At 42.5% G+C, this 15,174-nt stretch overlaps 2 protein-coding genes across 2 annotated transcripts; both read right to left on the bottom strand.

The window, feature by feature from the left end:
- Positions 1 to 677: 677 nt before the first annotated feature.
- On the bottom strand, positions 678 to 6,207 carry psmb7 (proteasome 20S subunit beta 7). Its single transcript, XM_068573548.1, has 8 exons — positions 6,050 to 6,207; positions 4,646 to 4,739; positions 3,309 to 3,406; positions 2,708 to 2,848; positions 2,450 to 2,565; positions 2,020 to 2,078; positions 1,738 to 1,889; positions 678 to 868 (listed from the first exon to the last, which is right to left on the bottom strand). The coding sequence occupies exons 1-8, from the start codon at positions 6,109 to 6,111 to the stop codon at positions 763 to 765; spliced, it is 828 nt and encodes a 275-aa protein (XP_068429649.1). The 5' UTR covers positions 6,112 to 6,207; the 3' UTR covers positions 678 to 762.
- A 2,866-nt stretch (positions 6,208 to 9,073) lies between these two features.
- On the bottom strand, positions 9,074 to 14,439 carry LOC137783703 (steroidogenic factor 1-like). Its single transcript, XM_068573937.1, has 6 exons — positions 14,329 to 14,439; positions 14,089 to 14,230; positions 11,946 to 12,568; positions 10,726 to 10,845; positions 10,146 to 10,293; positions 9,074 to 9,327 (listed from the first exon to the last, which is right to left on the bottom strand). The coding sequence occupies exons 1-6, from the start codon at positions 14,428 to 14,430 to the stop codon at positions 9,074 to 9,076; spliced, it is 1,389 nt and encodes a 462-aa protein (XP_068430038.1). The 5' UTR covers positions 14,431 to 14,439.
- Between the last annotated feature and the right edge of the window lie 735 nt (positions 14,440 to 15,174).

Raw genomic sequence — 15,174 nt, 5'->3', positions numbered from 1 at the left:
ATGACTGGAGACATTTTTCTGATATTTATATATGTAAAGACTGCAGGGATGTGTGGAGACATGTAAGGACACATGTAATCTCCATCAATACTTCAGTTCAGTCGGGGTTTTTGTTTTAAACGTTGGCTGATTGGACAATGAGGACAGTGGAGGGGAATGTGCACAAACGGTCCTGTTTGCTGTAAGAATTCCTCCAGCTCATGCTTCCCTTCCTGTGCTTCGAGTTGAAGTGATGGAGAGAATCCACAGGACACGACGACTGGGAATCTTGTCACACATGAGAAAAGGATCTTTTCCTCTGCTCGCGTGAAGAGGATTTTTTTACAACAAAACTTCAACGTTCATGTGAGCACAGGACCGGATGTGAAAATGTGAAACCTTTAATAGCTAAAACACTGTCACACAATTACCATGAAGCATCAAATACTTGCATCATGAGTCTTTATCTCAGATTTAAACCCATTTAAGTCTTTAACTCGTTAATCTGACAGATTACCACCAGTCAACACGGCCTTTTGTCATACCGACGTTAGGAAATACTGAAAGCAGTTCTTTCCACCATCTTCGTCCACACAGCCATCTTAACTTAAAACTATTTTATACAAATGTAGGAACTCTTTCATAATTCAGACTCATCTAGACTTCAGACAGCTGGTAACTAACAAGAAAACCATGAATCAACTCAAAAACTTTTATTGTAAATAATGGAAAAACATGCCATTTGTTAACTGTGAGGAACATCAAGGGACACGGCACGTTGTTTTAGGAAGTGTCCATGGTGAGTACAGTCTCCTCCACGACCTCCAGGTTCAGCGTGGCCTTCGTCAACACACTGGTGGTTCCTCTTTTGTACTTGTAGTCTCCGGTTCTACATCGGGAAGAAACACGTGAAATGAAAACGCTTCACTTCTATTAAATCTGTGTCTTAGTCACGCTCATCACAGCATGCGCAACAGATAAGGCCATGCGTGTTAAAGTGAGCGGGACAAGTGTTTGGAGTTAAAAAATAAATAAAATGATTAGCGGGTTAGTAGCACATTGAGAAGAATGCTGTCAGGGTTTTCACTGCAACGCAACACTCTGTCGGTACTCACGGCTGCACCACTTCAAGCCCTTTTACTCTTCTAGCAGAACAAGCAATGAGACAACAAGTCATGCACCGGGTCGGCCGATCACGGGAAAGTAATGACTTCAGATCACAACATGGTGAGGAGAGACTGATGCGGTTCTGTTACTGTTCATCCAGATGTCACGCTCTGAATACATGTTCCGTGCATCCGTGCAAATACCAATACACTTCAGTTTTGAGCCATTTGTCAATTTCAAAACACTCTGATGTTAATTAATTTCTTATTTTTTTAGAGATTGGTGGCAGAGTTAGTCATAACGTTACAGGACTGATGTATGGAAACACAGCTCACGCTGTTAGAATTGCATGAAGTTTACTTTTTTTCAAAACTCAGATTTTATGCATTTTACGCGTGTTCTTTACACGACAACAGTTATTCCAAAATTCAATTTTTAAAATTGCACTTGTTTACAGTACCACAATATGTTGTTAATACAAAGACAGAATAGATATGCTCAGAACTGCATATTGAGCAAGTAAATAAAATTTAATACCCAACCGAAGTGAGGACCAAAAGCACCAACATGCTGGGAATCTAACAGGAAAACCACGTGGGCCAACAGATACAGGCGTCAACTGATTCAGTGTTTAGCTGGTTTAGTTCTCACCTGACCCCCTTCTTGTTGGCCTCATCGTGGGGCCGGATGTAGTCCAGCTTTCCCTTGGTGATGACACACAGGTCGATGTTGCTGCCGGAGCCCAGGTCGTTGAAGATGCCTGCGGCGATGGCGTCTCGCACCAGCCCCTTGGCCTGCTCCTCCTTTGAAGGAACAGAACAAACGGCGACGCTCGAATGAAGACCAGCACATTATTATTACAGGAAGCACCCAACTCCTGATTAGAGGAGTGTAGGGGTGTGTGTGTGTGTGTGTGTGTGTGACTGTACTCACCTCCATGTCGGGCTCGTAGCGGTCCTCAAACACTGCCATGGCGGCCAGAGACCCAGAGCCTTTAGAAAAGAAAACCTGAGTTCAGCTCAGACACAGAACAGACGACCTCAAAGGCTTCACGAGTTCAGACTGTGAAAACCTTTAACTATTAAACTACTACAAAGCACATGGTGAGATTAACGCTAGAGAGTCGTCCTCTGGACTAAAGATTGGCGGTTTGATCTCCGGCTCTTTTAGCCTGCACGTCAAAGGGTTTTTGGCCGAGATCCTGAAACCCGTAGAGCCCCCTTGAGGGTTATTTAAAACATTTCATAAGCGCGTGAAGAAGTTCATGGTCCTTTGAAAGAACCACGTGGAGGTGAAAGGTCGGGAGTAAAACCAAAGACATGTGTAGACACAGCGGTGTGTGTGTGCTGGTGTTTGAACTGACCCATGGTGACGTAGGGCAGCTTGTCGGTGGAGCCGTGAGGATAGATGCTGTAAAGGTGAGGGCCGTTACAGTCCATGCCTCCCAGGACCAGAGCAGCGCCGATGTAGCCCTGATACCTGAACCAACACAGTTACAGTTCCTCAATAGAAGTCAAATATAAAACACACACACACACACACACACACACACACACACAAACAAACAAACAAACAAACAGACACACACACACACACACACACACACAATTGAGGCATGTACCTGAAGAGCATCTGCTTCAGCATGCGGTTGGCGGTGGCCACGCGGGGCAGCCGGCCCGTGGAGAGGGCGTGCAGCTCCAGGTTGGACGAGATGATTTGAGTGGTCATCTCCGTGTCTGCAGCGGTTCCTGCACCACAACAGCTGGACAACGACACAATGACCGGTTAGTTAGACGACAACATCGGCTTCATGAAGCCAAAGTAATAATAAAATAAATAAATAAAAATCAGATTGGATTCTCAAAGCCACTATGTCACGTTAACTACATTATCGTCTTATTGTACGATATATGGACGTGACAACGATCAGGTTTACGTTATGTGATATATTGACATCACCGCAATCATTTTGACATTATATGAACATGACCTAGCATTTTTACGCCATCAACTCATCGTACAACGAGTGGATGACCTCAATATTGCACGTTGTATATAGATGCGTGTTTGTTTATGTAAGAATGTCACTTATATTTTAAGCAAATGACAAAAGGTGCCAGTAGAAGACCTGCACAGCTTGGTCGTTTGTTTGAAATGATATTAAAATATTCTAAAACCAATCTCTAAATATTCTCCTGTCAACCCGAGCTGCTGTCACTTACTAGATGTTGGGGGAGATGTAGTGGATCTTGGAGCAGTTCTTGTCTGCCACTATCATGCCCTCTGTGGCTCTGGTGTCAGCTCCGAGGATGACGCCATCCTACACAGGGAAACAACATCAGTTAGACTCAGCGCTGCTGCTGCTGCTGCTGCTGCTGCTGCCGCCGCTGCCCTTTGTGCTCTTCAAAGTCAGACAATACTCTCTGTCTAACCATTAGCACATCACAGGACACCTTTGGGTTTGGTTCTCCTGAGGCATCTTGTCAGAAATTAATTCCTTTCTCACCTCAAACACACTTTTCCCTACATGTTAACCTTTACAAAGTGTATTTACTCAGACCTCAGGGTTCTCTGATCTTAGGGTTCTATACTCTGAACTCCGTGTTCTGTGCTCTGATGCTTTATAGTGTGCGAGAACATTGTTTGTTTAACCAGAATGACCAAACAATCAGGGAACCTTATTGGCATGTATTAGGCCTGTTATCGGTTGAGCATGTGTTGCGTATGAACATCTAACACATAAATCCTCAACGTTGCATATGAGTTTTTGCTCAACTATAACTTTAGTTTTTGCATTTGTTGATCACGAGAAATAACATAATGAGTTCCCCAAAATATGAAGGGAAGGCGTGAGAATTTTTACTTTGCGTTTTAAAGCCACTGGTGAAGGGCTGATGACGCTTTGCCCATCTCATTTGGGCATCAGACAGTGTCTCCTGCCCGATGCGCCTGGCTCCAGGTTATGATATAGATGTGACATCATTATTAAAGCAGCTGGTTTTTATCTGCAGACCCGAGGCTGCGGTAAGAACTCTAGAAAGACAAGGAGATGTACCCAGTTCTTCTGTAAAAAGATAGACCTTTACCACACACACACACGCACATTTGGACTTACTAAAGCATGAAAAGCACAGGCGAAATTAATATCAATAAAACGGTACTGCAGCACCATTATCAAATACAGTCATTGTGAATGCTATTTGCTACACAGGCTGTGCCTCTCAAACCATGTATGGAAAATCAAGAGGTCTGCTGGAAAACAAATAATCTGTTTGTGTCATGTGACTTCTTGGAACAGACTTATAAAATGAGTTGTTAGATAAGTGGCACAAATGAAATCCTCTCTTCCTCCTCTAGTATCAGTTGGTGTATTCATGCTGGCCTGAGTAAACACACGATGAACTTGATTTACTTCAGTGTAGTAGAATATTGTAGGTTTGAATACTTCTTTAATCCATGAGATAAACAAAGAAAGTCCCCACTAGACTTTAGATAAGACCAGTTACACAAGCACAAATGTTACGATATATTATTAAGGCACCGGGTTTCTGTCACTCACCTTGAACACAACACCACAGATGGTAGTTCCTGTTTTCCTAGCAGCAGGCAAGCTGCATCCCACTTTGGTCGCTTCACTCTCCAAAACTGCATTTCTGAAAATAAATATATATTTGTATATCTGTGTCACTGTAACACGCTGCCAGCCTACTATTAAATGTTAATAATGCCATGACCGTGAAAACTGGTTTCAATAGTTTCATATTTTAAATATCGGATTCATCTGTATATTTTTATTCCATCTGTATATTTTATTGTATCTGTAAATTTAATATTATTCTTGTTACTGCTAAAAAATGTTTCTTTTATTACCATTCTATTTGTTATTTATATTACTTGTTTCTTTTATCTTATTATTATTACTTGTGAGCAGTGCTACGGTAATCCTGTAATTTCCCCACAGAGGGACTAATAAAGGATTATCTTATTTTATCTTGTAGATTGTCTGGGGTGCTGAACAAGTGCTGCTTTAATAATACCTTGACCTGAGGTGTCTATTGTTGTTTCTTAGTGCATAGAGAGCATCATTGTTCTAAGTCGTGCAATTGAGATGCAGCCTGTGACCACAGGGTGAAAGCCCAGTGACGAGCCAGAGTCGCTTCAATAGATACATTAGTTTACTGGAACTATAAAAGGATTTCAAGACGTCGCTCACAGCATCGCTGATGCGCAACACAATGTTTAGTACAGAAACACTTTTATCTACTAGAACATGGACAGCACACACACACACACACACGCACACACACACACACACACACACACACACACACACACACACACAGTCACGTTAGCTCCATCACAGTCGTGCTTCATAAACTGACGTAAACTCCATCAGTGTTATGCTTTATAAACTGACGTAAGCGCCATCACATTTGAGCTTTATAAACTGACGTAAGCTCCATCAGCGTTATACTTTATAAACTGACGTAAGCTCCATCAGCGTTATACTTTATAAACTGACGTAAGCTCCATCAGCGTTATGCTTTATAAACTGACGTAAGCTCCATCAGCGTTATGCTTTATAAACTGAGCTTAGCTGGCGTTAGTTACGTTGCTGTCTTCGGCTAACGTTATCTCCGCAAACCTGGGCTGAATTTCTTGTCACACAATAAACGATCCGCCGTGATATTTTTGTGTTTCTGTCAGGCGCAGGTTAAACACTTGGCAGGGCCACAGGACGTGGACCGTCAGCTTGATAGGTGAACATAAACGGTGATACTAGGCTGTGGGAAATGCCTGAGTCATTGTAGGGAAGCCAAGTTAACACGAGCTAGCATCCCCAAGAAACCCGGGTCAAAACACGTCGATTCTACACCACGGCCGAACAAAAGGGGCAACAACTTATTCAACGCAGCAGCGTAGTTTTTTCTGTCAGGATTTTCATTCGTTGAACAGTTCTTACCTCTTGCAGTTTTCGAAACTGAAACCCCCGACCGGTGACTGGTTTACTACCAATGTCGCCATCTTGTTGAATGGAGGATTGTGTTTCCCGGAAGTAAAGGAAGCGGTTCTTTCTTCTTCTGCTTCTTCTCCTTCTTCCTCTTTGGGGGCTTCCTGGCAACTGACATCCGTTAAATTGCATTGCTGCCCCCTCTGGAACTAGAGGGACGGTCTTTATTGTGGATCATATTTTACCAAACCTGTGTCTCTCAAGAAGTCAGACTTCTATTTTATATTTCTTTCCCATACTTTTTCGATACTTTCTATACTTTCTAGTTTCTGATAAATATACAGCCTTAGATAGTCTTATGTTTACCTCCATGTCTCTTGTTAAGCTTCCTTTGGCATCTCGTCCGCCTCGTTGTTCCTCTGAATGGCCCATAGAGACAAAGTCAAGAATGTAAAAAGAAGAGTAATTGGTTGAAATAAACTACTACCAAATACCAGGGGTATTCATTTGAGAAAAATCTATTATTGAAATTCTGGTCAAAACGTTTTTAACAGTGACACATGCAACGTGTGAGTCTCTGAATAAGGGGACCCCCAGAATTACATGATTATACCAAAAATAATGTAATGTGCCCATTTTTATTGAATATAAAATATAAATGTAAAGATGATAAGGATAATATTACTTTTATCAATGTTGTAACAATAAGAAGAACCCAAAGAGGGACATGGTTTTGTTGTGTAGTGCAACAAGAGAACACTAAGACTTTGGATGACATTAGAATCGTGTATAATTATTTGTAAAATACATACAGATATGTACAATGTTCCACATATTATGTTGTAGCTTGAACCAACAACAACATACCTGCATGGAGCGCTGGCCCTACAGGAAAGTGAACACAGTCTAATTTGCGTGTAATTTAGTGAACCAACTCTTCAATAATGCTGGACATCCTCTAAAAGGTGTCTATTGTTTTAAGGCTTTTAAACTTTAGACCAACCACCTTTTTATTCTATTATTATGAATACAAATAAATTCATGAATTCACCAGCACAGCACAAGGATGATGTTAGTGTGTAACCACAAAGCAAAAGCAAAAGCCAAGACATTAAATGAACCAATCTGTCAATCACATTTTCTTGAAGTATTTCTTGGCTGTTTTGATGTGATGAATTCTGTAATTTACTGATTACATTTACCCTTCACAGAAAAAAGTAAGTTCTTTTACTTCATTTACTTCACTAAAGTGTAGGACTACTTTTTGTTCCCTTCCTGTGAGAAGTTAGTCTGTCCTGGTGAATCAGATTGTGCTCAGTCCCATCAGAGGACAAACACTGTGTATTTTGAATCATGCTGCTATGTTTTGTCCCTAAACAGGATGAATGCCAACTTGATGCCAGCTGGATGTCAAGGTCGATGAGGAAATGGTATCCAGTGAGGTGGAGGAGATCAGATAGTGCGCCTTCACAACAAGATGAGGGCATTATGTTGATTAAGCCTTTTATTAAAGCAGAGTGGCCAAAACAGGTGGTTGGAGGTGTAATCGGTAGGATCTCAGTGAGCGATAACAGAGCTTCAATGTGCTCTGACTTTAACCTGCAGAAAGTGTGTTGTTAATATAATACACTTCCATCATGTTCCAACACATTATCATGGAATGAATAACGGCTTCATGTATCACAGAATATTATTAGGGATGTGTTCTGGGTTCTGATCACTAGAGTTTAGTCTAAAGTTAAAATTATAGTATATAAACCGAAGGTATCAATAATTCAACACATCTCAGGAGGACATTTTATGGGGGATTATACATTGGATATGTAATGCAATGTTATGGTGCCCTCGTAAAAAAAAAAAATGTCAACATTTAGTTTGAAAATAATATCAATTCAACAATATCGTTTTATCATGAAAAATCAGAAACAAAGGGCACTGTATGTATGATGGTGCAATTATAATCCATATCTCTTTATTAACAATGAATCACATGCCAGGAACATGAAACAATTAAAATTAAAGCTGCAAGCAGCGATGATCTCCGTGTGCTTTGGGGCGGTCTGGATATGACGTCAGCTCATATGGCCGTACATTGTTATGAATATTGGACATTACGTTGCTGCCGTCGGTGGTCGGGCCCCAATGAATCATAACTTTGCTCAGTGTTTGAACAGGAAACTGTCTTTGGCTAAGAGGAATGCTGTAGCCAGTCAAACTTTTAAAACAAGCATTTTGGTTCCAGGTGTAATTGAATGTGCTCGTCTCATCCAACATTGGAAAAACAATGTGCCAAAACTCATCCCCATAATTATTTTGTACGTCATCCATGTAACCATGATTGACTACTTATAAAGACAACAACTTTCAATGTTCATTCTAGAAGCTTACAGCGCAATAAGCACTTATGATGGCAACTGTGCTGACAGGGCTAACAGTTTTAAGCTTGTTTTAAACAAGAAAAAAATGAAATATTAACACAATGAGTGAAAATGCTTTTATTGAACACAGCAGAATAATGCACAAATGGGCCTGTTGGCTGGATAGCTATTTGCATAGCTATTGAACAACTGTTGTAAAGCCCCAGGATCCAGATATGACATTAATGCCACCTGGTGATAGTGTTAATAAGAAAGTCCCTCTGTAATTATGCACTGTGCTCCACCATCAGATCTTAGGAACACAGAATGGGCTGAAAGCAACGCACAGCTGTGGGTTTGTTTGTCTCTTCTGCTGAAGACTAGCTGTCCTCAAGTCTTTGTGCTTCTCCAGGCTCAACACATCTCATGCTATATCTCTGTACAATTTAAGATTAAACTCTTGTTAATCTTTTGTCAAACACACCCATTTGCCAAACTGTTAAATTGCTCCTTTAAACTCATTTGTAGTTTTAGTCAATGAAAGTTCCATTTGCAATATGGTCTCATTGCTTTCATCAATGCGAAAATTCAGTGGCCACAATCTGCCTGTATTAAACATTGATCACAGCTTAAGGCCTGCGTTTGCCAACCTGTGCAGACACTCACAGAGCCTCGAGTCTTAAGCCCAGCTGTGCTTGGCATGGAGCATCTCGATGAGCAGGTTGTTGCCCGGCACCTCCCCGCTCAGGTGTTTGCAGTACAGGTATTCTTCAGCGAGGGCGCTGAGAGAGCGGAGCTCAGACAGACAAAGCAGCAGATGAGCAAAGCGTCCGAGGAGGTGAGGAGAAGAGCACAGCGTGTACTCCAGCAGGGCGCCTTCAGCCTGCTCCTGCACACTCTCTATGAACGGATGCTCCTCCAGCTGCTGCACATCTGGTCAGTGGGGCGGGAAGGGAAAGCAACAGCCAATCGATGAGCTTAGAGCAAAGGCTGTCAATCATCACGGAAAGGAGAGAACTCAAAGTACACCCTTCTTCTTCCTTTTCTAACTGGATCATAGACAGTTCATTTTGTGATGGTACCGCTGCAACCACATCAAGTTCCCCTTGAGTTCTCAAGATAGCCATTTTATTTTGTGCTATTTGTTAAAATATATAGCATGTTGTCTCTCTCACTCGTTGGATCTCAATTACTTGGGCTCACTTTGACAATGACTCTGTACGCCAGTGTTCCACTGCAAATTCCCTCTCCAAGGTTCCTTGGCTATCAGAAGATACTCTGATACAAGGAACTATGGCTGAGGAACAACGTTTAGACCTTAGTTCCTCTAGTACAAATGCAGGTATGGATCCTGAGAGGATTCCAGTGCCTTTGGGAAAGCATGTTGCGCATAATTGTAAAGATGTTTGCATTAGTAGATACTTAAGGTCAACCCTCTCCCCCCCAAAAAGGAATGCCGCATGGCTAACACTGGTTTGGTTTAGCCCAAAAAACTATCAGGTTAAGTTTGAGTTGAATAATGTAACAATGTAACACAGCAACAGTAGCAACCTAACCTAAATTCAACATACACTGTAGTTTTTTAGAAACGGACAATGGTAAACCTTTTAGTAGTGGCTGGGCTGGAAATGTATCTCGGCTAAAAACACACTTTTGAAATTATTCAGCAAGAATCCATCAAATCAGTGTGAAACTTCAGGACTTTCTAGCCAATGTGCATGTATAAATAAAGAGCACCAGCCGTCACTAACCTGGGTTAAAGAGGATGATGAACTTGATGCAGGCCAACTCGTGGCGGTCTACCTTTATGATGTGGAGCTTCTCAACCAGCTCCTGTCCTCTCTGGACCAGGCTGGCCACAGAGAGACCAGCATGGGAGGCCACGTTAGACAGCTCCATCTGACCCAAAGAGCACAAGGACTGACTTCAGGAACATCCCTGATGTCTCTCTGGTCTGCACAACTTTCATATTCATGTGTCATCAAAGAAAAGATGAACGTGAGGTACACACTCCACAAGAATCCAATCGCTTTTGGGCCTGATTGCCCCTTCCGCCAATGGTCAACAAAACCCAGATATTGAAATAGTTCGAGAGAGGATTTTTTGCGAGATTTGCATGTGGTGTTCTGTAAATTAAGAGAGCTTTTTATCCCCGATCTACTCGGTAGCCCATCATGGCTGCACCAATATCAAATAGAAATGTTGTGAGGGGAACCCTGAGGACAGCAGAGACTGAACAATGGCAAACCGCTGCTCTTTCCATACAATAGGTTAAAAAGACAGGAGAAATGTATACCCCACTTGGTGCTAAAATAGAACAATGCCCTTTACCTCCTGCCCGGTGACCAGGAGCAGGCGGCCTTCTTTGCCGTACAGGACCTGTCTGGAGATGATGTCCAGCAGCAGCAGGTCACTCCAGCAGCTGTGCAGCAACTTCATCTGGTCATTGACCTTGGAGCAGAAAGAAGGCGCTACAAGTATTCTAGTACAGGTTTCATCTCATCACTTGACAAGCACATTTCAAATAACACTATCCATTTCCATTGTTGTCCCCGTCAGAGACGTTTTCTATCCTGAGGACCACACAGAGTTGCTTAATCTGCAAAACGCTGCATTCACTCGTCTCTGCCTCGTTCTCAAGCTCATTACCATGAACGGAGGATGGAAAACAATCCCGGATTGAGCTATTAGTGCATTTTACAACGTTTAGGACCTACTGATTTGAATTAGGGTTAATTATGCGTTCGCACCGGGAAGATGAATTACCAGATAAAACAATCTGCTGAGTTATAGAATCTGCTCTCAAAGACAGCTGTTGCCCAATGTAAGTCTATGGGAACAATATTTTACCCCCATATACTTTCAATTGAATTCAGTTTATTTTGTATAGCCCAAAATCAAAAATTTAAATTTTGGGCACTGGCACATGGTCCTAGAGCCCCAAAATTGTAGGTCCAGTATTTGACCACTACATGAAATTTGCTTCAAAGCATTTTTTCACGTTGCACAATCCTTTGCACAGACAGATATATGAGCAAAGGGTCAATGTTTTTAATGCGTAGAGATTTAGCATGGACTGTTCAGAATGGGCATTCGGCAGCGTTGGTTTTATCGCACTGGAATTTGATTGTAAATGAAAGTCAGTATTCAGTGTTGTGAGATCATAGCTGCTAGCTGTCTGTCACGTCGGCCTCGGCTACGGCTGCTTTTCATGAACCTATGAGTGATGTCACGGAGACTACGGACATATTCTATACAAGGTTATTTATTGTCATTCTACTATAGGGTTGTGCAATGCACCTTTAGTCCCATTTTGAGACAGAAAAACACAGAAATTAAGGAGTCTCACTGGCCGAGTAAAGAAGCTGCTCAAGCCAAATAAACATGCATTAGAAACATACAATGTAAACTATATGAAAGAATCTAATGTTATATGTGTGCTGACCTATTTGGACTATCATTTCTATCAGTATGATGTCACTGTGCTCGCTGTCATCACTTTGTGCACCGACAATGCTATAAAGATATTTACTGCAGTCAGAAGATCTCACCTTGAGTTGTTTGAAGAAGATGGATGAGCGAGCCCACTCCACGATGGAGAACAGCGTCTGATCGGCCACGAGGCACATCAGACGGAAGGTGCTGGGGTTTCTGTGTTTCTCCCAGCCTGCGTGCTCCTGCAGGAGCCGAGCCGCGACGGTGTTCTGCAGCTGGAGCTCATCTGGATCGCAGCGCACAAACTCCATCACGAGCTGTGGCATCCTCGGACCACGTGGAGAGAGAGGACTGGAGTACAGCTGGTCAGAGTGGATTCCTGCAGCGGAGTTGTTGCCGTGCTCTGACTTGAGGGTCCAGGGTGAGGAGGAGGCCCACTGGTCCTGGTTCACAGCGGGTGAGTCGGATGGCAGGGTGGAACACAGTGATGGGGGCTGGTAGCTGACTCGCTCGTCCTGTGCGGTGGGTAGTGGGGTGCACTGTAGGATGGGAACTGGGTGAAGGTCACCAGTAAAGGTCAAGTCTCTTTGCCGGGTTGAGGAGTCCAGGGGTGGACTGCTGTCTATTCTGAATCCACTAGCTTGGATCAGAGCCTTTCTCTGCTGCTTCAGGGCCCGGTCACGCTTGTACATGGGGCCAAACTTGTTCCTGCCACCTCGTATTCGATCTGCACGAACAGCTGGTGACATGAGAGAAGTTTAGAGCACGGTGACTTTCACTGAGATGATCAGAAACAACGATATGGTTGACATGCTTTAGTCCACATCTTTAGGAACCGGGGGAAAGTCATTTATTTCGAGGTGCGTCATAATACTTAATGAACTTCTGAACGTATTTTATTGCTAGTTCTAATATGCAAAGTGTTTACACTGTAAATTGTGAGCTGTAATCTTAAATGTTACTGCAGACTTAGAACAATAACTCTGTGACTGTGTTCTCAGTGTTGGAAGAGAAAGCCAGCCAAACATTATGCAGCAAATCATTAAAGCTCCTGTTAGTCAACCATCTTTCCACACATGAAAATAAACCGTAAGTCATAAGTGAGTTATAAGTGAATTAAGTGAGCTATAAGTGCGCTGAGTTATAAATGAGTTATAAGTTTGTTATAAGTGAGTTAAGTGAGTTATAAAGGAGTTATAAGTTAGTTATAAGTGAGTTAAGTGAGTTATAAATGAGTTATAAGTGAGTTATAAGTGAATTAAGTGAGCTATAAGTGAGCTGAGTTATAAATGAGTTATAAGTTAGTTATAAGTGAGTTAAGTGAGTTATAAAGGAGTTATAAGTTAGTTATAAGTGAGTTAAGTGAGTTATAAATGAGTTATAAGGGAGTTATAAGTGAGTTAGCTAAGTGAGTTAAATGAGTTAAGTGAGTTAAGTGAGTTATTAGCAAAGAGAAAGTTGGTGTATTGAGTTGATTACAACAAACCAGGGGTGTCAAACATACGGCCCACTGCTGGATAGTGGGATAGCTGGGATTCAAACCTCTGATCCTCTGCTTGTAAGACGGACATGCAAACTATTGTTCCACAGTCACAATTAATGTGAGCACTGATATTATTGTGTTGGAAGTTGTTAGAAATGGATCACGTCATGAAAGTGGCGTCACAAACGTGTCACAAAGTGAAGGGAATCTGCACAGGAGAGAGAGCCCAGGCGGATAAACAGAGGGCTGATGTCTGAATTTTTGTTCTTTATGTTTCTAGTTAATTGTTGAAAGACTTTAAAAAAGGGTTTATCATCCAAAAACCTTAACCAATAATTTTAACATAGAGAAATATTGTCATTATTTCTGTTATTATGCTGTGATTTTACTGGTCCGGCCCACCAGAGATCAAAGCGGGCAGCATGCGGCCCCTTCACTGAAATGAGTCTGACACCCCTTCATTAAACCATACTTCCAATTTGAATTATGATCATTAGTATTGATCTTGTTGTAACGCCCATTAAATCTATAGTTAGAATACAATAATACACTCAAATATTTTTTTTAGAATGATAATAATTAGAAGTTTTCTTTATGGCGACTACGGCAACAAGAAGACACAGAAATAATTCCTCTGAGGTTTTCTTTCTCAATGTATTCCTTGGCTGCGTGAAGCGGGTCACATGGGTATTTGTAATATGCTCGTGCTTTGGGGAAGAGATGCACACTGCGAGGTCTTCCTCCTGCGCGTCCTCGGGGATGAAGAGCCTCCTCACCTTCCAGCCGCATGCCCACATGAAGACACTTGCTGAACCTGCAGGCCGGACAGCGCTTCCGCTGAGTGACGTCGATGCTGCAGTCCTGGCTCTCCGCGCAGAGGTACTTCTTGTTGTTCTGGACTGTTCTTTTGAAAAAACCCTGCGTGTGGTGAGGAAGAGGAAGGGATCCACGTGAGGAAGGCACTGCTGTTCACGACGGCAGCAGATAAGCATTTGTTTTTAAATCCAATAAAGCACCTTGCAGCTCTCACAGGTGAGCAGCCCGTAGTGGTACCCGGAGACTTTATCTCCACACACGGGACAGCGCTCCTCCAGACCCGCAGCCAGGCTGAACTCCATCTGAAACACCGGCGACACATCACTCTACACAACCAAGAGGGTCTAGAGTAAAAGAACTCTGTGCACATGTCGCAGCATCACCTCCTGCCTGACCTACCTGTTGGCTCACCGCGGCCTCGGCCCTGAGACTGTTAGGAGACGTCAGAGAGAATCTTCTCCCCGCTTCTTCCCTCAGATGAGAAGTGGATGTGACGGTCAGAGGAGGGACTGTCCATGGTCCTGATCCCGAGGAGCGGACCCGGTCTGAGCGGCAGCCAATGAGCATGCCTCATCCCTGACTCAGCTGTTGCTGTGTTCACATGCTGCATGCACACAGCGTGCCCTCTCGCTCCTTCTTTTCTAGAGGAAGAGTTTTATTGGGCGTTCTTTTGTAGCCGCTCTAATATTTAGATTTCCTGCTTTTTGCAGTTTTTCATATCACATTGAACTGAATAACTTTCTTCTGACGAAACGCGTTATTTATACATCACTTTGCACGTTGAGGAACTTTTTATTGAGTTGCAGCTTCATTCTACACTCTTGCCCAGGTGGAAGATGCTCTGATATATAACGTGGTCAGAGTCCAGTATTACCAGAACATTCAAAGCATAATGAATACAAATGAATGAATGTAAAATGAAGAGCAGATAATATGATTTCAGTTTGTATACAACGCACCAGAAGGGCTTTAGGTGTCCAGGTATCAGAGCACAACCAAACGTTTTTACATCATTTCGATGATGATGCAAATATATTTTAGACAGC

Source organism: Clinocottus analis, unplaced genomic scaffold, assembly GCF_023055335.1.
Source record: "Clinocottus analis isolate CAN_PGR_092001 unplaced genomic scaffold, fCliAna1.0.p SCAF_13, whole genome shotgun sequence".
Lineage (NCBI taxonomy): Eukaryota > Metazoa > Chordata > Actinopteri > Perciformes > Cottidae > Clinocottus > Clinocottus analis.
This window is presented reverse-complemented; position numbering and strand designations above follow the sequence as displayed.

Coding starts and splice junctions, on each gene's coding strand:
- psmb7 (XM_068573548.1), bottom strand. CDS start 6,111: ATGGCGACATTGGTAGTAAACCAGTCACCGGTCGGGGGTTTCAGTTTC. Junction 3,407..4,645: donor TCTGTGGTGTTGTGTTCAAG/GTGAGTGACAGA, acceptor TTCCCTGTGTAG/GATGGCGTCATCCTCGGAGC. Junction 2,079..2,449: donor GCTGCCCTACGTCACCATGG/GTCAGTTCAAAC, acceptor TCTTTTCTAAAG/GCTCTGGGTCTCTGGCCGCC.
- LOC137783703 (XM_068573937.1), bottom strand. CDS start 14,430: ATGGAGTTCAGCCTGGCTGCGGGTCTGGAGGAGCGCTGTCCCGTGTGT. Junction 14,231..14,328: donor TCACCTGTGAGAGCTGCAAG/GTGCTTTATTGG, acceptor CACCACACGCAG/GGTTTTTTCAAAAGAACAGT. Junction 10,294..10,725: donor TCCTGGTCACCGGGCAGGAG/GTAAAGGGCATT, acceptor TCTTTGGGTCAG/ATGGAGCTGTCTAACGTGGC.